The 24,823-nt window shown below is 43.0% G+C and overlaps 1 protein-coding gene across 1 annotated transcript in view; it reads right to left on the minus strand.

The window, feature by feature from the left end:
- The window catches only part of LOC124791793 (geminin-like), a 44,122-nt gene extending 19,612 nt beyond the window's left edge, over window positions 1–24,510 (minus strand). The window contains exons 1-3 of the mRNA XM_047257888.1: window positions 24,310–24,510; window positions 24,109–24,230; window positions 14,773–14,882 (exon numbers count right to left, since the gene is read on the minus strand). Of these exons, the coding sequence (XP_047113844.1) occupies window positions 14,773–14,882; window positions 24,109–24,230; window positions 24,310–24,360 (283 nt within the window). The 5' untranslated portion in view covers window positions 24,361–24,510. The remainder of the gene's footprint in view (window positions 1–14,772; window positions 14,883–24,108; window positions 24,231–24,309) is intronic.
- Window positions 24,511–24,823: the final 313 nt, after the last annotated feature.

The raw sequence follows: 24,823 nt of genomic DNA on the forward strand, positions 1-24,823 counted from the left end.
TGAAATAAATTTAATGGCAACAAGTGAAAATTTGTGCCAGACCGAGTCTTGAGTCTGGATTTCCTGCTTTGTGTGTGCAGTCTCCTTATCCGCTTAGGCTATACTTGCAAGCTTCAACATCCAAACCAAATTCACAATTTGGTCACACACTATATACGTAGCATCCCCTGTCCATTACCATCATTGTTTGCAGCCTCACACAAAGTACCATACAAGTTCAGATGAAGAGTGCACCTGCACTGAATGATCATTAATTGCTGTCAATGTGCATCTATTTTTATGTCAATTATAAGGCATGGCAGAACGAACAGACAACATAACAAAAAAATATTCCGTGTTGTTAAGTTTCAGCAGGAAAAACACATTTACACAGCCAATGTTTATCTTGAGATGTGTCGATAGTGAGTACAGCTTGTGTCTCAAAGACACAGGCGTCAAGGGCTGGAATATCAAAAGTATAAACCAAAGAGTTTTATTGCCATGTCTGATCAGTCTCAGGGACTGGAACACAGTAATAAAATGGACCTACTACAAACTACACATCATAAATCAATAACAATCACTATTTTTTGCTCTTGTTTTTGTCTTAAGTGCATTAACAACTGAAAACCTCATTCACCACACACAATTGACATTTTACAATCTCTGCAACAGTTAGACTGTGACCATTATGAGTAACTGAAAATGTTTTTCTTAGGAACACTGTCACTGACACTATCCCCAAAACACAGGAACACAATTGAAAAGATAACAACACAGTATCAACTGCAAAGCATGAACATCCACAGTGTGCCTGTATCAGCCAGGAATAACATGAAGCTCCAAACCAAGACAGTCTACTGCGCAAGGAAACCGTATACACTGACAAAACGAGCCAGCTCAAAAATCCACGAAGAAAATTAAACCAGTGAATACATGCATCTCAAGTTTCATTCCAGATTCTGCTAAAATAAAAGGAGAAAAAGTGTCATCAGAACATGGAAGAAGCAGAACTGTCATGCAGTCCATAAATCCTGCAAGGACGAAAACTACCAGGTACTCATAATGATTACAATATAACTGCTGCTGATACTTTGTCAATAGAAGCAAAAAGCACCTATGATGAGGAGCTTTTCAACTTCCAATAAGCCTAAGACAAAAGGAACACAAAATAACAATAGGTTCACAAAGCTGAAAGCCATGATGATGTTTTATGCAGCAGCCCACAGTCAGTGCAGAGTGTTATTAATTTGGTCCCTGATGGTTTCACTGGAATGAAGCCTTTAGGCTACCACAATATTCATATGGGAATTATCAAGTTGTACTCCCCTGGACCAAAAGCGTCACATAGCTCCATCGTTTCTATGATTATACTCTACTAGTTTTCTTGAAATGCCCATACAGGATAGTCTGTGTACTCATGGCTGATTTCAGTTGGCTTTTCTCGTGTACCTATTTAAGTGTAATTTGACAAACCGCTTTACATATCAGATGCCAACAACCTTGCTGCATGGTACCACCATTTCCTGTCAGATCACTGAAGTTAAGCACCGTCGGGCTTGGTTACCACTTGAATGGGTGACCATCCGGTCTGTCGAGCACTGTTGGCAAGCGGAGTGCACTCAGCCATTGTGAGGCAAACTGAGGAGCTACTGATCAAGAAGTAGGGGCTCCAGTCTTGTAAACTGACATATGGCTGGAAGAGTGTTGTGCTGACTACATGCACCTCCATATCAGCATCCAGTGATGCCCGTGTGCTGAGGAAGACACGGTGGCCAGTCAGTACCATTGGGCCTTCATGGCCTGTTCGGGCAGAATTTATTTTTATTGGGACAGCAGGGAAGACTGGCAATTCTAGAATTACTGAAACCATCCATATGGTGCTGATTCACTACACTTAAATACAATTATTTTATTTTAACAGCGGTCATTGTTTGCCAAATCACAGTATACCGGCATATGTGAATCAGAGTGCAGTGCAAATTAATTCAATTAACTGATGGTCATTCTGTTTCAGAACAGTGGAAGTAGAATTGCAGCTAACTGTTTACTTAAATAAATGTAACATACAGAACCTACGTAGTGGCTCATTTCAGAGGCATAGTAGACGGTAATGTTTGTTATGCCTTTTTCCATTACCTGCAGAATTAATGTAATTACATCAATTAACTCTGTTGTCATTTTTGTATAATTAGCAGCTCATGTTTTGAGGACTATACTGGTTAAGGCAGATTATTCAAATGTATGCCAAATACAAAAGCTCTCGTTTTCAAATTGATCCAGAAGTGCATTTTGTAAACAGTGGAGCATGATTTAACTGTGTAAGTAATGTTGAACTTGTTACATATGTAAATCTACAAAACAAGGCACATAAAGAATCACTGGTTGTGCAAAAATCTATTATCTCATCAAAGTTCGGAAATGTTTTGCTACATGAAAACACAAAATGTCATCGTCTAATACTGAAAAAGCTGTTAATACAAGTAGTACCCAAGACTTGTGTGGTTTCTCAAGCTGATTACATGTATTTTGCCACTGTCTGCTAGATAAAATGAAATTGGCCTGTCTAATATTGCACAAAAAATAAAGGAGACTGTTTTGGAACAAATGATCATTATTATGACATGACAGAATACACTTCACTAAGTACCAATATCAATTAGGCCTACTACAAGCAAAAAGCTTTTTTATGAAATAGTTTCACATTTCATTCATACGCTACAGCTTCTCAAGCACAAGATCAGAAAGTAGTACGAAATTTTTATATAAATTGGGAATCTCCATATTCTTCCATAACCATTTCTTCTCCTTCCTTGTTCTAACATAAAATCTTGTCATCACTAATTCTGTAACTATTCCTGTCCGTTTGAAAACTCATTCTCCTGTTAGCTTCATTAAACTTGCCACAATGACCAGTTCAGTTATCCCGCATTTATTAACCAGTTAGGCGTTATTGCACGTTCGTACAAGACATTTTCTGCACTACTCCCACAATATAATTTAAGTGCCTGCTAGCCCGGAACTGTACAACTGGCCCTTACTAGTGTAGCAGTCTAGCCAAACACTTTCTGTCAAAATTTCATTTTCTTGGATACACCGAGAACATAACACATAATCTTTCTTACCTGTTAGTCCTTTATTTCCGTTCTGATAATCTGAATCTATGGCTTTCGCTAGTAGTTGTAACAACGCTGATCATTCGCAAACACCTGTTGTGCTTGCATGAATCTGACAGCTTGGGCGCGCCAATAAAATTTTTCCAGGTAGCATCTGGCTGCTTGCTGCTACTGCTTTTAATGGTAACAGCCACACTTCTGTGGCCAGAAGGAGGAGAAGGTACAACTCATACGTGACTCATCCGCACATGAGCCCGCTCACAACTGCTCAAATGAATCTAATGTAAACAGTTGTGACGTCACACTCATCAGTGGCAATTTGTTGTTATGAAGCACTGCATAGTCTTCTGAAGCCTTTGACACATTTTGCTGTTGGCAGACGCTTGTATTAGTACTGTTTTATTTTTTATGGTTTTAGGGTGCAAAACTGCTACGGTCATTAGCGCCTAGTCTGTGGCTTAGGTAAAAAAAAATAAATAAATAAAAAAATAAATTTGAAATCAGCATCAATGGAAGCGAAACTCAAGAAGTGGGGAAACTAACAAAACAGAAGGAAAGTTAGAAAACCACTATAGAAGGGGAGCTTTTTCCCCAAAATGAGCTTCAAATGACTGACGTCATCTCACTGACACTGATAAACTCGAGGACGTGATCGGAAGAGCGCGTGTCATCTGCTAAAATGGAAGACATATCAAGCAACAACTGTAAACGGGCACGTAGCGGAGTAAAATAGGGGCACTCAAGTAAAAGTTGTCTCACCGTCCACAGTTGAGAGCAGCGAGGACAAAGCGGGGGAGGATCGCCACTTAAAAGATGTCTACGGCTAAAAAAACAGTGCCCTATCTGGAGCCTAGTTAAAATTACCTCCTCCCGACGATGAGTTCAGGAGGAAGAGGTCCAATCACAGGGAAGAGCTTTCACGTCCCGCAATTTATTATTGGGAAGTGTAGGCCAATATGCGTGCCATGAAAGAGCAACACAATGACATAAAACACTCTGTAGATCGGCGAAGGGAACCATGCAAATAGCAGGCTGGAGAAGAGAAATTGCAGCCTTGGCAGCTATATTGGCTGCCTCGTTTCCACGGATACCAACGTGTCCTGGGATCCAGAGGAATGCCACAGACCCCCCCCCCCCAAGTGGTGGCAGTCCTGAATCTGGTGGACCAGAGGGTGGACAGGGTAAAGAGCTTGGAGACTGAGGAGAGAGCTGAGCGAATCTGAGCATACAATACACTGTATCCACTGATGGCAACGGATGTATTGGACAGCCTGGAGAACAGCGTTAAGCTCCGCAGTAGAAACCGAACACTGGTTGGGAAGCCAAGATCGATTAGGAGTGCCGCCAACAATATAGGCACTCCCAGCACCAAACGATGTTTTTGAGCCGTCAGTGTAAATAAATGTAGCATCCTTCATTTGTGTGCATAGAGCAGCAGATGCCCGACAATAAACGAGAGAAGGGGTAGCAGCCTTGAGAAGCTGACAAAGGTTACGGAGCGGGCAGGTCCGGGGGCAGAGCCAAGATGGTGCTGTACCTCAAGTGACAAGAAAGTTTTAGGAAATTGGAAGGAAAGAGAATGGAGCAGTTGACGGAAGCGGACTCCCGGTGGTAGTAGGGAGGAAGGGCGGCCTGCATACCCTAAATTCAAGGAGGTGTTGAAAAAAATGTCATGGGCCGGATTAGCAGACATGGAAGACAGATGGCTAGCATAACGACTCAGAAGGACAGCTTGCCGATTGGACAGCGGAGGTTCAGCAGTCTCAGCATAAAGGTGTAAAAAGCTCCAGACACAAAACACAACCCATGGTGGTGGACAGAGTCGAGATGCCGGAGAATAGACAGGCGAGCAGAGGAGTAAACTATGCTTCCATAGTCCAATTTCGAGCGCACTACGGTGCGATAGAGGCGGAGAAGGACCACTCGGTCCGCTCCCCAGGAGGTACCGTTCAGAACACAGAGAGTGTTGAGGGATTGCAGACAGCGAGCCGAAAGATAGGAAATGTAGGACAACCAGCACATTTTCTGTCAAACATAAGACCTAAGAATTTAGCAACGTCCACAAATGGAAGGTCGACAGGGCCTAGATGTAAGGAAGGCGGAAGAAACTCTGTACAACGCCAAAAATTGACACGAACAGTCTTACTGGGAGAAAAGCAAAAGCCGATTTTGATGCTCCAAGAGTGGAGGTGATCGAGACAGCCTTGAAGACATCGTTCAAGATGGCTTGTCCATTGAGAGCTGTAAAAAATAGCAAAATCGTCCACAAAAAGGGAGCCCGAGACATCGGGAAGGAGACAATCCATAATCGGATTTATGATGATGGCAAACAGTACAACACTTAGCACGGAGCCCTGGGGCCATAAATTCACGAATAAAAAGGGGCAGCCGACCTCGAAAGCCCCTAGAGAACAGTGTGCGGAGGATGCCTGTCCTCCAACAGGTATCGTATGCTCTCTCCAGATCTAGAAATATTGCTGCCGTTTGGTGTTTCCTGAGAAAATTGTTCATGATATAAGTGGAGAGGGCAACAAGATGGTCAATTGCAGAAACGATGCTTTTGGAAACCGCATTGGGCAGGTGTTAAAAGGCTTTGGGACTCCAGCCACCAGGCTAAACGGCAATTCACCATACGCTGAAAAATCTTACATACACTACTCGTGAGAGAAATGGGGCGATAGCTAGAGGGGTGATGTATGTCCTTTCCATTTTTCAGAACAAGAATGACGATAGCTTCCAGCCATCTTTTGGGAAAAGTACTGTCAGTCCAAATTGGATTATAAAGGCAAAGAAGGTAATGCACACTATGGTATGATAAATGCGGGAACACTTGGATGTGGTCCTGGGGCGGAAGAGCGAGAAGAAGAGAGTGCGTGTTGGAGTTCCCGCATGAAGAAAACAGTATTATAGCTTTTGCTGTTTTGAGAGGAGACCGCAAGAGGTCGCACTTCTGCTGTACGTTTCTTTGGGAGAAACGCTGGCAGGTAATTTGAAGAGCTCGAAATCTCAGCAAAGTGTTGACCCACTGAGTTAGAAATTGTGATGGGGTCCACTAACGTATCACGCGAGACAGTGAACCCAGAGACCGGGGAGAAACTAGGCGCGCCAGATAACCGTCGAATCCGACTCCAAACTTCCGAGGAGGGAGTGAACGTGTTAAATGAGCTAGTAAAGAAGTCCCAGCTTTCCTTCTTGCTATCACGGAAGACGCGACGGCATCACGCACATAACTGCTTATAGCAGATACAGTTGGCCAAAGTAGGATGGTGGCGGAAAACGGAAAGAGCGCGTTGCTGCTCACATATTGCATCACAGCACTCCTCATTCCACCAAGGAACTGGGGGGTGCCAGGGCAAATCGGAGGTAAGAAGTATTGAACGTTCCACAGCTGTAAGAATAACTTCTGTAACATGAGTGACCTGATCGTCGATGCTAGGAAAGTGACAGTCACGAATGTCGCTAGAGACAAAGAAAGCGTCCAATCGGCTTGGGCAAACTTCCAGCATCTCGGGCGCAGAGATGGCCGTTGTGGCTGCAATCGAAGGACACATGGAAAATGTGTCACTTAAGTGTGTATCAGCAAGAGCGAACCATTCAAAGCACCTAGCTAGCTGGACAGTACCGACCAAAGGTCCAAATGAGACAAAGTCGTCGCAGAGGCAGACAAAAATGTAGATTCCCCAGTGTTGAGGCAAACAAGATCCTCTTGGTGGAAGATGTCAATCAATAGGGAAGGGAGCATCACGGACACGTACGCGGAGATCCCCAAAGTGGGTGGTGAGCATTGAAGTCCCCAACCAGCAATTAGAGGGGCAGGAGCTGACCATGGAGATGAAGGAGATCACCTCTTGCCATCGGTGTGGGCGATGGAATGTATACAGTGTATCCAGAAAGGGAAAGATGGACAGCAACAGCTTGGAAGGAACTGTTTAAGGGGATAGGGTGATAATGGGTAGTGTCATGGAGAAGAATCTTAAGTCCCCCGTGTGCTGGAGTGCCATCAACAGAGGGGAGATCAAACCAGACTGACTGAAAATGAGGGAAAACAAAGTGCTCGTGGGGACACAGCTTTGATCCCTGAAGACAGAAGATGACCGGTGAGTAGGGTCGTAAGAGGATCGACAATTCATCCTGATTGGCTGAAATGCCGTGGATATTCCAATGGATAATTGACATAGGATGGTCAGAAAAGGGAAGAATCTTACCACGGTTGCTCCCACTCAACGACTACTGAGAGCCGGTGGTCGACAGCGTGGAACGGCACTCAGCCAAAGGCAGAAGATCCTGATAGATAGGTTGTTCAGGGGTAGCTCCTGCCACCAGCGATCGGCCTTGATCGGCCACCAGCAGTGCGCCTTGGCGACATGGAAGATGGCCGAAGGCGGTAACTGCCAGGTGGTGCTGTAGGTGAGACACGCCATGGCGGAGGAGAGGAACTTGGTTTCTTGGAAGCCTTCCTGGAAACAGGACATTGAGATGAGAGAGGAATCGATGAGTGTGAAGTCGGGGTATGGAAAAAATCTTCGCAAGTAGGCTCATTTTTGGAAGTCCGGGTATCTGATTTTGGGGCTCGTGATTTAGCAGAAGCCGATGAAGGGTGAGCCGTAGAGTGAGCAGGTGATAGTGGGGAGGTTGAACAGGCAATCTTTGTGCTGCCCAATCTGATGACCGTGGCACTAAAGGTGAGATCACAAGTCTGCGTGGCTGCCTCCTTAGTAGGCCAAGGAGATGCAAGGACTGTGCTATATTTACCTGCTGGAGGCACAGTGGGCTTTCGACTGGTGAATAACTTAGAGCAGCAAATGTAGACACCTTTTCCTTCACTCTGATTTCCTGAATAAGCCATTCATCTTTGAAAATGGGGCAATCTCTAGAAGAAGCAGCAGCGTGGTCACCCATACAGTTGATGCAATGAGGGGATGGAGATGGACAAGCACCCTCATGGGCATTCTTGCCACACTTAACACATTTGGCCAGATTGGAACACGACTATGATTAAACCGCTGAGACTGATAGCAACGCATAGAGTTGGGGATGTAAGGGTGAACTGAAATTATCTCACAGCCTGTTTTAATGTTCGATGGAAGTTGAACTCTGTCAAATGTCAAGAAGATAGTACAGGTTGGTACCAAGTCCTAATCAACCTTTCCCATGACTCGATGTATAGCCGTTATGCCCTGGTCAGACAGGTAGTTTTGAATTTCCTCATTGGACAATCCGTCGAGTGAGCGTGTATAAACCACCTCACGTGATGAATCTAAAGTGTGGTGCACTTCCACCCGGACAGGCAAGGTGTGTAGCAGTGAAGTTCGCAGCAATTTTTGTGCTTGGAGGGCACAGACTGTTTCTAAAAACAAGGTGCAATTTCGTAATTGGGAACAAGACTTTACAAGACCTGCAATTGCATCAACACCTTTCTGAATAATGAAAGGGTTGACTGTGGAAAAATCTTGACCTTCGTCCGACTGAGAAACAACAAGGAACTGTGGCATTGATGGAAGAATTGCCTGTGGCTAAGACTCATTTAACTTTCGCTTGTGAGCAGAAATTGAAGACGTAGAGGAAACCATTGCGTAAGTATCCCCCATGATTACTGGCATCGCTGATGGCACCACTCCTTCCTTGTGGGGGCCCTCTCTGAGGGCACTCCCGCCTTAGGCGGCTGTTCACACCTCAACGTCACACCTCCTGAGAAACAGACGGAGGGACCAATCGGCATGTTCGGAAGGTATCAGCTCTGGTAATCACCCCTCCCTGGGCCTGACCGTTACCAGGGGGTACGTACGTGTCCTACCTGTCTACCTGGGGCAGGGAATTACACGTTACCATGTCACCAGATATGCGAGGGAATGCGTGAGTCGGCCTTCAGACATGCACAGGGAGGAAATAAAGAGAAAGGGAGGAACAAAGGAAAGGAAAGAAGAGAGGTCTCAAATGCCGCAGCAGAGAAGAGGGTAAAGAGAAGAGGCAAGGAAAAGAGGAGGACAAAGGGAGGACAGAGACTTTCCCGCATAGAAAGCAAAGAAGAGAGACTGTCTTACAGTTACAAGCGTCCATCTCCAGATGTAGGCACGACACATACTCCCATAGGGGGAGAAGGGGAAGGGAAGAGGCAGAGGTGAGGGAGGGGTGGATGGGGAAGGAGGATGTGGAAAAGGAAGGTATGCAACCCGGAAAGGAAAGAGAGCCGCACTAGCTCGGGGTCCTGTGCTCGCCACGCACGTATCCACAAAAGAGTTGTGAACCCCCGGGGAGGAGGGGGGGGGTTATGAGTACTGTTTTTTGTTGTTGTATATGGTGCATTTCCTTTGCAATGTAAGTTTTATTTTCTTTTTTCTCTCGTTCATGTTTTATTGCTGCAGTATTATTGTGCAGTACCAGGATACAGTAATATCTTTTGTGAGAACATTGGTTCTTACCAGCCAAAATTACAAAAATCTAACTGAAGACTAAAACAATGAGAAATTCCCGGAATTCTAATAAATTCCCGGGTTTTTTCTGGATGAAAAAATTGCCAGGTTTTTCCCAGATCTCCCAGTTATCCTGGGCCTTAAACACCCTGACAAAGGTACTATCACAAAGTTCTGTGCAAAGGTCGTGGAACTGAAGGCAATAGAGTAAGGCTAGAGTAGTGTCCTTAGGAAGCAAATGAAAGCCAAGGTGAACACAGGCCGATGCAAGAAGCCAAGGTGGTGAAGGGTTCACACCCACAGGGAAATTTGCAGATAGTGTGAAGTTAAGCTGGCAGAGCAAGAGCTGAAAGCGAACTCCAGGAGGTAACAGAAGAGGGACACATCCCATACTGGTGATCAAAGGATTCAGTGAAGGAGGCATAGGATGGGTGACCAATCATGGTAGACATATGTAATGCACACTTGCTAAGAAGAAAGTCATGGCAATACGACAGTAGTAGTTTAGCAGCCTCTGCATACAGACTCTCAACCCGGCTAGTGTAAAAGGCGCCAGTGGCCAAATGGATGCCGCGATGGTGGACAGTGTTGAGACAGCGTAAGAGGGACAGACGTGCAGATGCATAAAAAAAGCATCCATAGTCTAGTTTGGAATGAACTAGGGACCGATACAAATGGAGGAGGGTGGTTCAATCTGCACCCCACGAAGTACCATTGAGGACACGTGGAAGGACCAAGAGAGTTTCCTATCGAGCCCCAGGAATTTCATCATTTCAATGAATGGAAGAGCAACAGACCCAAGATGTAAAGATGTTGGGAGGAACCAACTGCGTCACAAAAATTCATACAAACGGTTTTGTCAGTGGAAAAATGAAAGCCACTGTTGATGCTCCATGAGAAAAGACAATTGAGACATCACTGAAGACTCTGCTCAATGAGACAGGTCCATGCAGAACAGTGATAGATGGCAAAATTGTCAACATAAAGGGAGCCAGAGATGCCCGGTGGGAGACAGGCCATTATAGGGTTAATGGCAATAGCAAAGAGGACAATGCTGGAGACAGAACCCCGAAGTACACCAGTTTCCTAGATGAAGGTGTCTGACAAGTCAGAACACACACACACCTTGAAAACTCAGTCCTTAAAAAATTCCTCAAGGAAAGCCCCACGTGTAGAGACTATGGAGGATACCAGTTCTCCAGCAGGTGTCTTAGGCTTTCTCCAAACTGAAAAACACGGCCACAGTTTGGGATTATGACACGGGTGGACAAAGTGACGAGACGGTCAGCTGCAGAACGGTACACTCGAAATTCACACCGTGCAGTGGTTAGTAAATTGCAGGACTCAAGCCACCATACCAGCCAGGCTCAAATCATATGTTCCATCACCTTGCAAACACAGCTGGTGAGATGGATGGGGCAGTAGCTAGAAGGAAGGTGTTCGTCCTAGCGGGCTTAGGTATGGGTATGGCAGTGACTTCACGCCAGTGTCTGGGAAACGTACCCTCTGCCCAGATGTGGCTGTACTTATGAAGGAGAAAGTGCTTCCCTGCAAGAGAAAGGTGCTACAACATCTGAATGTGAACAGCGTCTGCACCCTGACGCGGAGGATTGGGATGAGGTGAGAGTATAATATAGCTCCCTCATAGTAAAGGCGTCATTGTAGCATTCACAATTCTGAGAAGAGAAGGATATTGTCTGAGCCTCCTCCACTCGTTTCCGAAGGAGGAAGGCAGAGTGATAGCGGAAAGAGCTCGAAATTTCCAAAAATTGTGGCCCAAGGTGTTTGAGATAGCAATAGGGTCCACGATGACATCATCTGCTACTATCAGGCTGGAAATTGGGGAATTAATCTTGGTCCCAGACAGCTGTCAGAGGTTGGCCCACACAACAGAGGAGGGGGTGGAACTTAAAATAACTATTGCATGAAATCCAGCTAGCTTTTTTGCTATCCCGAAGAACGCGATGACACTGTGCACGCATCTGTTTATTATAAACGCAGCTTGACATCGTAGGATCACAGCTAAAAATGCGGAGAGCATGTCTCCGCGCACAAAGTTTGTTGCGGCACGTCTCAGTCCACCAAGGGACAGAGATGCAGGGAGGTAAAGAGGAAGTGCGAGGAATGGAACGTTCTGCAGCAGTAAGATATTACACCTGGTCATCACAACTGGTGAAATCTTGTCAAAGGTCGCCAAGGAGAAGAAAAGGTGCCACTCGGTCTTAGCAAGCTGCCATTTGGGTGTGCACGCAGGTGGGGTAGGAGTCAGCAAAAGGATAGCACGTGGGAAAGAGTAGCCCGAGTAGGTGTCAGAAAGAATAGACCAGTGCAGAAGGATAGGTCCAAATAGGAATAGGTGTGTGAGGAGTTGGAAAGGAACGTGGTTGTTCCTGTGTTAAGGCAGAAGAGGTTAAGTTGATTATGGAGGTCAGCCAAGAGGGCACCTCTCTGACAGATTCTGGGAGAACCCCAAAGGGGATGGTGCACATTAAAGTCACCGAGCAACAGAAATTGGTGAGGTAGCTGCCCAGTAACCTTAAGGAAGTCTGGTTCGGTGACACTCAATGACTGAGGGATATAAATGGTACATAGGACCCAAGTGAGGAAGGAAGAGGAGAGCTGCAACAGCTTGAAGATGGGTAGTCAGGCAGGTGGGTTCACTATGAATGTCATCCCATAAGAGCAGTACGACTTCCCCATGGGAGGGATACTATCTGGGGGAAGGTCAAAACGGACCAGGAAGAAACGCAGAACCTCAAAGTAGACGTACAAGTGGATGCTGCGATTCTAAAAGCAACCATAAACCCTCTTTGTTGGACTGAAGTCAATGAACATTCCATTGGAGGGAGCCATGAGGAGGCAAAAATGAAAGGATGTCACTTTAGTGGTTGCCGAGAGCCAGTCTGCGAAGACTCGCTGCTACAGGGCACAGAGGCAAAAGGATCCTCCTCCATGAGGTCCACAGAAACATCGGCTTTCTTGTGCTGTTGGCCTGCGGAGTCCAATGGAGAAAAACAGTTGGTGGTGCACAGCGGCGACACAGAGGCCGGCTGGGCAAAGGTATCATGTGGCGACATGGTCAAAGAGGATCTTCGAGTTGGTGAAGGAGAAGACTGTTTGCCTTTGTTGGACTAGACTGAGTCTTTTCGGCTAGCAGAGGAAGACTGAGGTGTCTGTTGGCTGGAGGGACACAGGAAGTCTTCACGGGAGCATTTCTTCTGTCCTTTCTTGCCTGCCGGTTGTGTTGATGGTGACTTCCCCCCGTGAGACGAGAGTTTGATGGCTTGTTGCACAGATGGACGAGGGGACAGTGATGCTACCGGGACAGTGGGTGATTTCAAAACTTCAGAGTTGAATTTGAGGTTGCATGTCTGCGCGGCCATGTCCTTCATGGAGCAAGATGCAGCAAGAACAGTACTATAAGGGCCAGATGGTAGAACGCAGTGTTTGCGACCAACCAATAACTTACGAGTGATTGGGTAAGGAACTTTTTCCTTTACCCGGATCTCCTGGACAGCAAACTCAGAGAGATACATGGGACAATCTCAAAAGGAGACAGCATGGTCGCCATAGCAGTTGATACAGCAGGGAGGAGGAGGCTGATAATCACCTTCGTGCACTTCCCTGTCACAAGTTACACATTTGACTGGGTATCAACAAGACACTCGAGTGTGGTTGTGAAACGATGACACTGGTAGTAGTGCATTTGGTTCAGAATGTACAGTTGAACTGTGATACCTCCACAGACCGCTTCGATCTTGGCCACAAGCACCACTCTATCAAAGGTGACAAAAAGAGTGTGTGTGGGCACTAAGGAGGCACCTACCTTTTTTATCACCCGATGGACGGCAATGACACCCTCATCAAAGAGGTATGTTTACATTTCGGCCTCGGTCAGACAGTTGGGCAACCTGAATAGAATAGCTGTTGAGAAGCGAAGCAGCAAGCAGTTGTTGTGCTTGAGAATCAGAATTTGTCTCCAAAAGCAAAGTGCCATTCTGTAAACAAGAGAAGGATTTCACAGAGCCAGCCACCTTTCTGAATAATTAATGGAATTACTGTCACAAAGGATTGACCATCTTCAGTACGAGGAACCATGTAGCAGCTGGAAGGATCTTTGAATTGTTAGCCTCATTCCATTTATGTTTCATAGACGTTAATTATAAAGATGATTGGCTCATAGCGAGAACATCCCCACGATTGCCAGCATCTCCCTCCTTCCATCTGGGGCCCCCTACACAAGGGGGCACAGCCGCCTTAGGTGATGGTTCACACCTCAGGTCACACCTCCCGAACACCTGACAGACGGACCAATCGGCAATTTGGGAAGGTAGGAGCTCAGGCAATCACCCCTCCCTGGGCCTGGCCCGTACCAGGGATATGTGCGAAGCCTCCCTGTTGACGCAGGTCTGGGAATTACACATGGGACATGTGAACCGGCCTTCAGGAGTGCACAGGGAGGAAGAAAAAAAAGAGAAGCCTCAAATGCTGAAGCGGTGGAAGGACAGAAGGTGAACGAAGAAAGGAAAAGGGAACGAAAAACAGTGGTGAGACTCTTCTCATGTCAGCTACAGACAATGCGGAACATTCCCAAAAACACCCCACACATGTTCCCCAAAGGAGAGGAAAAAGAATAGTAAGAGGGTAGACATGCAACACAGAAGGGAAAAGATGCTGCAAAGGCTAGGGCCCCATGGTAGCCAAGCATGAACCCGCCAAAGAGTGGCGGGCCCCCTGGGGATAGATTTGTCAATGATGTAGCTCATTCTTTCGCTGGTAGCAAAGGACTTGGAAGAACCACTGAATAGACTAGATCATGTCGTAAGCGTTTAATAAAATGCACCATGTAAGATGCCATACTGAGTATGGTGTTTGATTGCCTTACATCACTTTTTAAACTGTTCAGTAAAAAAGTGGGAGGAGGGAGAGGAGTGAACACCTGTTTCCCTCCCCCTTGCTATGTGTGCCCATATAACCATTACAGCTGTCTTGCAGCATGGTTCCATGTATTCGCTTATTTCAATCGAATGTGAGAAATACTGAGCCTCATATACTACTGTAAAAATAGCACAGTATAATGGATTTTTGGCAACAGTACCAGTTCACTTGGTTCAAAACTAATACTGCATGTGACACGTAATGTAAGTGGAGAATTTGGACCCAACAAATACAGCCCAGTTCGTGAGGATGCAAAATTTTTACTATGGCTAAACACAGACCAATACACAAATTGAATGCAAATACAAAAACTGGTGAATGCAACTCACCTGTGGAGGTTAGGTCTTCTGCAGAGATAAGTTCTTTTTCTGGGTCTGTCTGTACACTCTTGTTGCAGAGCTTCTTCTTTTTTAAATTCTGGTCCTTTTCACTGACATTCCTAGATGAAAGTTTTGGGGTAAAAAATTCATAACAAGTACATGAAACAGAATAAATGGAATATGATATGGGTCAAGTTAACATACGAGCAACTCACAAAGGATTGTTGTACAAATGATAAAGTTACTGTACAATAAAAAGAACTGCACTCAAGGGGAAAATAAATCCATACACTCTTGAGCATATCAGCTTCACAAAGTTACACAGAAATACAGAAGCAAGAACATCCTGAAAATGCACCTCATGATGGAAGGAAAGTTTTCATCTCATCAGACAGTTTATAACAGAATGGATTGGAAGGTATCCAACTTGATCACGAACCCATTTAAGTCAAGTGTGCAAATATGGGAAGTTCACAGCCAACAGACTAGCAAACAACAACAAACAAACTGCAACTGCTTAACAATCAAAACAGTGAGACAAACACTCAATAGGTTATTTATATTGTTTGTCTATAGGCTCCATAAGTTCTGAATTGATATTTGCCAGAAAACTTCCACCAAACATAATACGTGTCAGCAACAGCCAAACTGTAGTCAGACAATAGTTTGGGCAGAGAGCCACTATCTAGTGCATCTATTTTTATTCTCATATTTTAGTAGAGCCTGATATGTACACTGTAGCAACACATACTATTATGCACATCTGTGAATTTACTTTGCAATTTCACCTCTAATTGCCACAAATATTTAATTATTCACCTACTCAGTATGCCAGTCAAATTCAATTGATGGTTCGCATTAACTACTGGTTGTATCATCAGCCAGAACTTAGGCCTTGCCACTCTTAAACACCGCTCCCAGCAACACAGTGCTAAATGCTGTGTGACACGACCATTTTTCCAGAAAATGGTCACACTCATAATGAAAGAACCACCTGAATGGAATATTTAATTAGTGCCAATGAATACGATAAACAGCAGCAGCACTAGTGACTGTTGGTTAGTGACTAACGGTTGGCTGCCACCCGCAGGGCCATTTTGAAGAATGCCTCTCAAGCGAAAGGCCAGGGCAGTTCTTTTGACACTGCCCTGGGGCACCTAAAGCCTCATGGACATGCAGGTAGGATTCCCCTTGCAGTGAGAGCTCCTGTCACCCATATTTTATGACCCGGAAAAAGAGAAATGTTATAACAGAAAGCACTAGCGTGCACAAAAGCAGGAAGAGTTTTCCAATGGACAGCACTGGACATCACAGAGAACGTCTCAAAAACGAAATGTCACAATTTTGAGCCTTTGAAGACGTGGGACACCCCCGGACATGTCGACTCCACAAAAAACAAAGAACATAAGAATCAAAAGGATTGGCTCATTTGAATATATTACATGTTAGACAGAGAAGTTTGGGTGTGTCGACCTTTCCAATGGTTGCTACTGCACAACCCAAATGCAGAAAATTATGCAAAAACTAGCTAACATTTTCTAATGTAGAGGAAACACATTCACGAACTGCTTTATTACAAAATTGTGACATTTCACACAAGACATAACAGTTCATTTTCCAATCTCAAGTAACAAATGGCTCTGAGCACTATGGGACTTAACGTCTGAGGTCATCAGTCCCCTAGAACTTAAACCTAACTAACCTAAGGAAATCACACACAGCCATGCCCAAGGCAGGATTCGAACCTGCGACTGTAGCAGTCGCATGGTTCCAGACTGAAGCGCCTAGAACTACTCGACCACACCGGCCGGCTCTCAAGTAACAAGAACCAGAATGAAATTGTGGGATTACAGCACTCTTCTCCAAAATTGGATCCTTTCCATATGTTTTAATATCAAAAACCTTATGGGCTACTTTTCTTCACCAAGTGCTGTTTAGCTAGTGTCGTCAGTTGAAATACTCAGGGCCATTTTAAGGCCCAAGCAACACAAGCTGCCTCTTAGGCCAGAAGGCTGATAAGTGCACCAGAGGCACTGTAACTAAGATTTCTATATATGATGTGTCATAATTAGTAGCAGCCTCTTGGAGCATCAATCTGAGAGGGGTGCAAGGCTGGCCCAACTGCAAGATTTGTATACAGTGCATATCACAATTACTAACAAAAACAGACACGAGTATATGTACGTGAGGAAAGGGCAAGAGGAAGGGAGGGGAACCTACTGATAAGCCAATAGTGTGGAAAAATATTCTCAATTCGGCCCTAGAAATACTGTTCCTCAGTAGAGAGTGGGGATACTTGACCACGTTGGAAACTTGACCCATTCGTGCTTTCTTATCTGTAGGTCAATTTTCCCATATGTGGTATCGCTGTTTATTGTTCATTAATATTTTATGAGGGAAAAACCACCACCTGCTTCGGAGCAAGAGAGGTGTTGTGCTGTCTTGTTTATTGTTTTTTATGTTCCTGCAGTAAATTTGGTAAGTGGTTTTCAACTTTTATGTTTAACCAAATAAACTTAGTGATTGCAATCAACGAACTTTGAGCATTATTTTTGTTCTATAGCCATTTGAATGGCTGCATGCACAACCTAGAAATAGCCACTTGAACGAAGATGGTGAAGATAGGGATACTTCTGACACTCAGGTTGGGGACAGTTCAATGGCTCAACTATTAGCATCACTTGGTCTGTGCGGTAGCTATCATTTGAAAGGTTTCAGGTGTGGATTTGTAACTTTTTTAGTTTTTTACTGGAATCTGTCTCACTTGGAAGTTTGGATGAAGAATACTTGCATCATTTGCATTCAGTTTATATATTATAATATATTTTGTCAACGTCATTCTATGTCAAACTTCTTGGCTGAAACTAACTGTAGAACGTCCTTTTCAGGCCATGACAAAGTCACCCCTATGCTAAAATTACATTCACAGGTACACTCTGTAGAGAAGACATTATTTCACATGAACCATTTTATACAACTTATTACAAAAACACGTTTGTAAAAGCCTTTAGCTAATTCCAATTTACTTAATAGCATCATTTATTAGGGGGCATATTTACACTTGCAAAATTAAGCTATAATAGTGTCTTTGTCTCAGTAACCTAAACATCCCTCGTTTTATTTGTGAGTGGAAAAGGAGGGAAAATGACAAGTAGTGGTACAGGATAACCTCCGACACACACCTTAGGGTGACTTGCGAAGTATTTACGTAGATGTAAATCTGTGTAAACAAATTATGTATTGCGAATAAATTCTGAATTTGAATATTTTTGTTTATATGTTTTTTTTAAAAAAAATTGTAAGCTTTACCATGGAATCTGCCTGCAAAGGAGGACTTTCTACCGTTAGAGCTTCTGCCAAGAAGTTTCACACAGAGTGCCATTAACACAGTATGTTGCAAAATGTAAACCTAAACCAAATACTGCAAGTATTCTTCACCAAAACTTCCAAGTTTGAGATTTTTACCAAAGATGAGGAAAAAATATTTAAAGACTATTATATAAATCAACCAAATTAAAATATGATCTCTCTATGAAAGTTATGTTTAAATTAGCATACAATTTTGCTGTGGCTAACACAAAAATACACCCCACAGGTGGAACATAAAATGTCAAGCTGGTATTGATTGGTTTTTCATGGTTTTATGGACAAACAACCACCCTTGTCTCTCAGAGAGCCCAGGCAATAAGCCCATGAGTCAGTCTGGAATACTGATGAGAGTGGTGTCCCCACTGTACAAAAGCCAGGGAGGATTGTGGCAAAGAAGAGAGGAAAGTAAGTCAGTGAAGGTACGCCTGCTGAATGAGGTGTTTTAGTCACCTTGAGCTGCGCAATAAATGCAGTAGCCAATTCCATCCCATCTCTTTTCATTTTTTCAAGGATCAGTATCAAAGGTTATTTTCTGAGAGGTGGGTTCTGCAGGATCTGCACATCCATCCAATCGGATGACAGCAACAAACTTTGAACTTTTCTGTAGCACTTCATTAAGTATGTTAGATGCTCCAAAGAAAATATTGTGTTAATGCTTAAATAGTAACGACAGCCACATTTCTGTTGCACCCTCAATTTAGCCAACAGCAATGGCATTGTGCTTCTCACTTTCTCTCCACCTACTGGACACAAATTGTTTGTTCAGTTTGCTTTAGGGTGCAAAAACAACTAAGGTCATACGCACCCATATCAGAACCGTAGAACACTTAATACAAAAAAGTAGTTGAAAGCTACTACAATCGATGGAAGGAAAGACAACTAAGAACAGGGACTTTGAGAAAGATCCATAAAATATGCCACAAGACAACGGATGTCCTGAACTAAATATTAAATGTCCTTCGCCATATTGCTATGACGCATCAAAAATAATATCCAGTCGACAGCCCATGTATCGTTCGCTAAAACAACCGATAACCCAGACAGAAAACATAAATTAGAACATAGGAGGTTAAAAAAGCGAATTCCACCAGGAAATGGTGAACCGCCAAGGGTTGAGGACAAAAAATCATCTCCTCATGGCGAGAGAGCCAAGAAGAAGGCAGCCAAGCCACTGGGAGAGGTTTAATTCTGCAGAGTTTGTTCCCATGAAGGAAAGACTAGTGGTGTTGCCAAGGTGACACCACCTGCTGACAGCAATACAGAGATCATAGGAGGGAATATAAGAACTAGTGGGCCAAGGTAGGGTGACTGCAGCCTTCGCAGCAGCACCAGAGGCCTCGTTTCCGTCAGACTGATGTGACCAGGGACCACAAACATCACAGTGGCTCCATCAAGAGTGAGCAAGAGACAGTGTTCCTGAACCCTTTGCATTAAGGGATTGGCGTGTACAGCAGACATTCCAGAACAAATTGCAGCTTATGGTCCTGGCTATTACAGTTCATTGAAAAGATACTAGAACAGTGCCCCTGATGTAAGATTATTAATACAGTATATCCAGGCCAGTCTGTTTCTGTGAACAACATGGCCGAAATAGTAGATAGGGCATATCCAATAGCTTCCACGAATGTGAATATTTGCAGAGACTTTCTCTCGATGGTATTACATGACAGACAGTAAAGTTAAATTTGAAAACAAACTAAAAAATGTTTCTCCTTGACAAATCCTATTTCATAGAAGAGTTTGTAATTCTATAATGTGTAAAAGGTGATATGTGCGAATTATTAACTCACAACAGTATTTCCTTCAAATAAGATGATAATTAGCATGTGGCCCCATTTAGATACGAACGTATAAAGCAAATGCAAAATGACATCATTATGATTATCTGTACAAATGCTCCACATAACTTGAAATTATTTATTGCTATTATGTACTGTATGAACATAGGTGCTTCCTTAACAAATTACATAAATGTAACATCTACAGGACGATTCCATGATGTTACAAACTTTCAAGGATCATGGACATGAGTCAATATATCAATCTGAGGTAAGGGACCCTTGTCCGGAAGCAACCGAGTGTAAAGTTACAAGCGAAAGTCATTTTGATACCACTGACTGGAATGCATGTGCAAGTACTATTGTTCATAAGTTTGTAGAGAAGGTGGTAATGATGAGCCCTTCCAAAATGATGGAGCCTGGTCTCACTTTGGACTAAGAGTTCTGAACACCCAGATTAGACATTCCCTGAAAAATGGGTAGGCAGAGGGGTCTTGGTTTGTGGCCAGCACATTCACCTTAAGGGTTAACAGAAGCGTCCGATTCCACCCGTCTGCTTTGGCCCATGACGTAAGTGTGCTGTGGTGTGTGATGTCATTATGGGGCAGAGTTTATGAATTGGTTGGGTTTGAAGATGTCGCCTTGTGTTTGATGGCGCCCTCCGGGTGTCTGTCTGTGTGTTTGGGACGGTCGACCTACTTTGTACCGCTGAAATTTGTTGGTGGTAATTGTTTTTTTGTTTTTTTTTGGGTCAATTTTTCTCGAGTTACAATGTTTTGTGTATTGAATGTGTTTTAATATATATAGGGATGTTTGACTTTTGAATTTTTGAGGTGTTGTGGTTTTGGTTTTGTTTTTCATAGTTGTAGGTATTGGTTTTTCGTATAAATAATTATGGTTGATCTATATAGTTAAAGGGAAGTGACCGATTCCAATTTTTGTAGTTTTATAGGTAGGTATTGGTGTTTTGGTATCGTCAGCTGCGGTCAAGGGAAGTGTCCGATTCCTGTAGATTTAATTTGTTTTGTCATATTTAGCTTGTCCCCTCCCTAAAATGCCCAATTTTTCTCGGTTGACCCATTAGTTTCACTGTATTTTTGGAGGGAGATGTTATTGTCTTATTTATACATATTCTCGTGTTTGTAGTGAAATCATAGGCGCCATATTGGAGACGCTTAGAATAGCCATTTCTGTCATACTGACGACGCTTAGAATAGCCATTTCTGTCATACTGAAGACGTCATGAGTCAAGGCAGACGAGTGGAATCGCACACTTCCGTAATCCCGAAAATTCTTGTGTACAAGACACCTGTCGAAACTGAAGAGGATCTCCTGGCAAGAATTCTCACCACCTACAACTCTGTTCAAATGAAACTGGGGATCTTTAAAGTCTCTTCGGGTTTGCTGTTGGATCCTAAAATCAACTCGATTCAATATTTCAGTGATCCAATTGGTTGCCAACTTCAGGAGAATGCTGCTTCTGTTGATGAGTCCCACTTAGAGCTGACGCCAAGCTGCCAATCAACACCCTATATAGGCCTCCGTACCATACACGGCGTCACAGTCGCTGCCTACCCAAGACTGGGCAGATGGCGCCTCCCTTAGTAGAGCATTGGCAGCAATGATATATCCAGCAGCAAACCCAAAGAGACTTTCAAGATTTATTACGCTGGGAAAGCCTACGATGTCACGACACGGGATATTACAATGTGTACTACAGAACTTTGTTTGACGATGTGATGCCTCCACTGATCCTCGGGATGCCATTTTGAACAATTGCTGTAAATGTAGAAACTTGTAAAACTTGTGCTGGTAAATGGGATTCATTATTACTGTACTGTAGACTTAGGACTTGTAGTCTCTCTGGCACTATGTGCAATGCTGACAGTCCAACAGTGGAAATTATCCGAGCGCACTGGGAAGTAATGAGTGGGAATTCTGCATGTCATGATAAGGATTCAAAAGTGGGGGCCCTTAGCTTGAACACTGTGTGAAGCTAAGGTGGCACTTGAGTAGATTTTCGCTTATACCTTTTGATTCTGTTGTTTCTGGACCAGGGTCCCTTATCTCAAATTGAAATATTTACCCTTGTCCATAATTCCTGAAAGTTGGTATCACTATGTGATCACCCTGTAGGAAAGTCTTGTATTCTTTTAAATCAACCATAAAGATTAAGAAATTAAGCAAGTAGGCCTACATGCTACTTTCGATCCCCATATATTGTTACTGAGTAGAAGCAGAGGTAGCCTACTATAAATGACATGATTGTAAGTCTTCTGAACCGTACATTGCTTTTTATGGAAACAATCTTGCAAAGTTACAGCTTGAAGTATTATGAGGTAATAAGCTCTCTCTGGGTAACAACTCATTACTGTGCAACACACTAAATCATTTACCTAAAACATACACAGTAATTACAAAATACTGAAAGAAATATTAAAGAGTTTTGATAATTCTGAACTAAACAGTATCACACTCATGTTCAATCCAATTTAAATTTATTTCCTTTATTATAGAAGAATATATAATATTTTGGCATGATTGTACTAGATGCTTAAACTCTTACTTGCAATAGCAGCCTTCAGTCCCTCAATAACAGCATACCACATCTGTATTATAGATGTTTTGTATATATTTTTAAACAAGGCCAAAACAGGACACACGTGTCTACTTACGGGCAGCAGCATGGCCATAACAGGGAACCTAGACTAAATACAAATCTGTTAATGGTCGTAAAAGTTTTAATGGTATGTTTTTGGGTCGTACCATATTTAACTCTTAAGAAATTGAACTATAATACTTAATGCGACCTCCCAACACATTAAGTTTCTTCCGATGTTTTATTTAAATGTAATATGAAAAATCAATTATGTGTTCCTTATAGAAAGCTCTTTGAAACTCAACGACTTCAGCACACATTGCCCTCTCTCATGTTCAACTGGCAATTACTTACTTAGGTAAAGGAATAGCTGAAGCGTGATTTGTTGTAACATTTGATAAGATGCCATTCTACTAAAACCTTTAAATTTTATAGCACTGAAGCATTCATTGCACACAGTATACCTACAGAAACAAGACACCACAAATTGCAGCATCCACTCATTGTCTTCCTATGCAGTAGCTACTGTTTCTAGTTGACAGTTTCCTCATTTAGTTTCTAAGAGTTATTTCTCTACACTTCCCCAAATTCACGACAGGTTAAGAAGACAGATCAATGAGGTTCCCTGAATTACAAAATTCTGAAGCCATGCCTCATTACAAGACTTACTTCCTGAGGAATGTCTTCTTTTGGTTCTGAAAGGGCCACATACCCATATGTAAATCTGCCCTTATTCTTAACAGTACAATTAGTAATCTAATTTATAAGATGTCATAGACCATCATTTAAGTTTTCTCACTAACAGAAGCAGGCTACAGCACATTGCATTACCCTTATGGACTTGCAAACCATGACATTACAGCACAACACTTTTTTTGTTTCCATTACTGAATTAGCAGGTAGTGAGAGCAGTACTGCAAATCGTTATGAACAGACTGCTGATGACAATGGTTGAGTTAGTCAATGCATCTTTAATGTCTGACAGAACAACAGTAGGCTATGGTAAAGTTCCAGGGCAGTACTGATGTCCACTTAAACTCTTTTCCATGATTACCACCGTAGGTAACTCGAATTTATAGCAACTTATGACAAACTAAGATACGACTGCATTAAAAGAATAAACACTGAACACAGAAAAGATATATGCCACCTCTATAAGATCTCTCATATAGTTACTATAATGTAACATGAAAGTTCGTTAATACCGTTTCGGAGCTAAGCACTAGGGATCAAAGGGGAAACATGTCAGGATATACAAATTCTGTCTCATAAATAACCATCCAGCTTCGCAATTCCTTCACTCATCTGCAAACAGTATTTAACCACATTTCACAAAATCCTTTGTCAGTTAAGATTTACTAATAACCAAAAACAAAGTAAATTCGGTGTCATAACGAGGGGGGGGGGGGGGGGGTTATAATTTAAACATATCATCCAGGCATTCAAATCTAACTTGAAAGATATGTTAAAACATTGCTAGTTACATTGTGAATTTTGGATACGTTTGACAGTTATTCTGTTACATAATTCATTGTGTAACGTAAGAACTCTAGGCACATGGCAATAATACACTGAACATAAAAAGTGTATAATATTTACTTAATTTTCGAGTTGTCTTTTCCCGAAGAAGGCATCTCTCTTCCAGGGCCAACAAGGTTTTCCTTATCCCTGGCTGCAGGCTGAAGTACGTGTAATGATTTCCTCGCATTTTTCAGATTTTCCTAAGTAAGAACACCATGCAAGTAGAGTAACTAGCTAAACAGTTGATTGCACCATGTGAGTATTGATAACGGCTAGTACCTGTTGGTCAGCATTTTTTGTGGACGAAGCACTTGCTGATCCTGTCTTCATTATAGAGATGTTTACAAAGAATTCTCTGAGGAAAGCTCCAAATCGAGGTGCAGATACTCGTATTAACACATCAGCTAACACAATGTAAACAACTTTCTGCACCACATTCAACACAATCCGTCACAAGTTTCGAATCAGGCAATGCAGCCAACACAAGATTTCGCCAGCGATGTTTACCAACCTACCAACATAATCGCCTGCTCGTCCCAATAAATCGAAACGGACTACAAAAGATTAGGTAGAACCACATTTGTGTATGTGTACTCATTAAGACATTCCAGTAGATGAATTCAAAATAAAATAGTGCCTCTAGTTTATTACATAAACAAATTAGAAGTCTGCCACTTTAATCAGTTTCACTCTTTCTGTAACGCACTAAGAATTCCGTGATTTATCTCACAATGTTAAATGAGTAAAAATATTTGCCACCATATTAAGTGTTTGTCCCACATCGTCTTAATAA

Source organism: Schistocerca piceifrons, chromosome 1 (assembly GCF_021461385.2).
Source record: "Schistocerca piceifrons isolate TAMUIC-IGC-003096 chromosome 1, iqSchPice1.1, whole genome shotgun sequence".
NCBI classification, from domain to species: Eukaryota; Metazoa; Arthropoda; class Insecta; order Orthoptera; family Acrididae; genus Schistocerca; species Schistocerca piceifrons.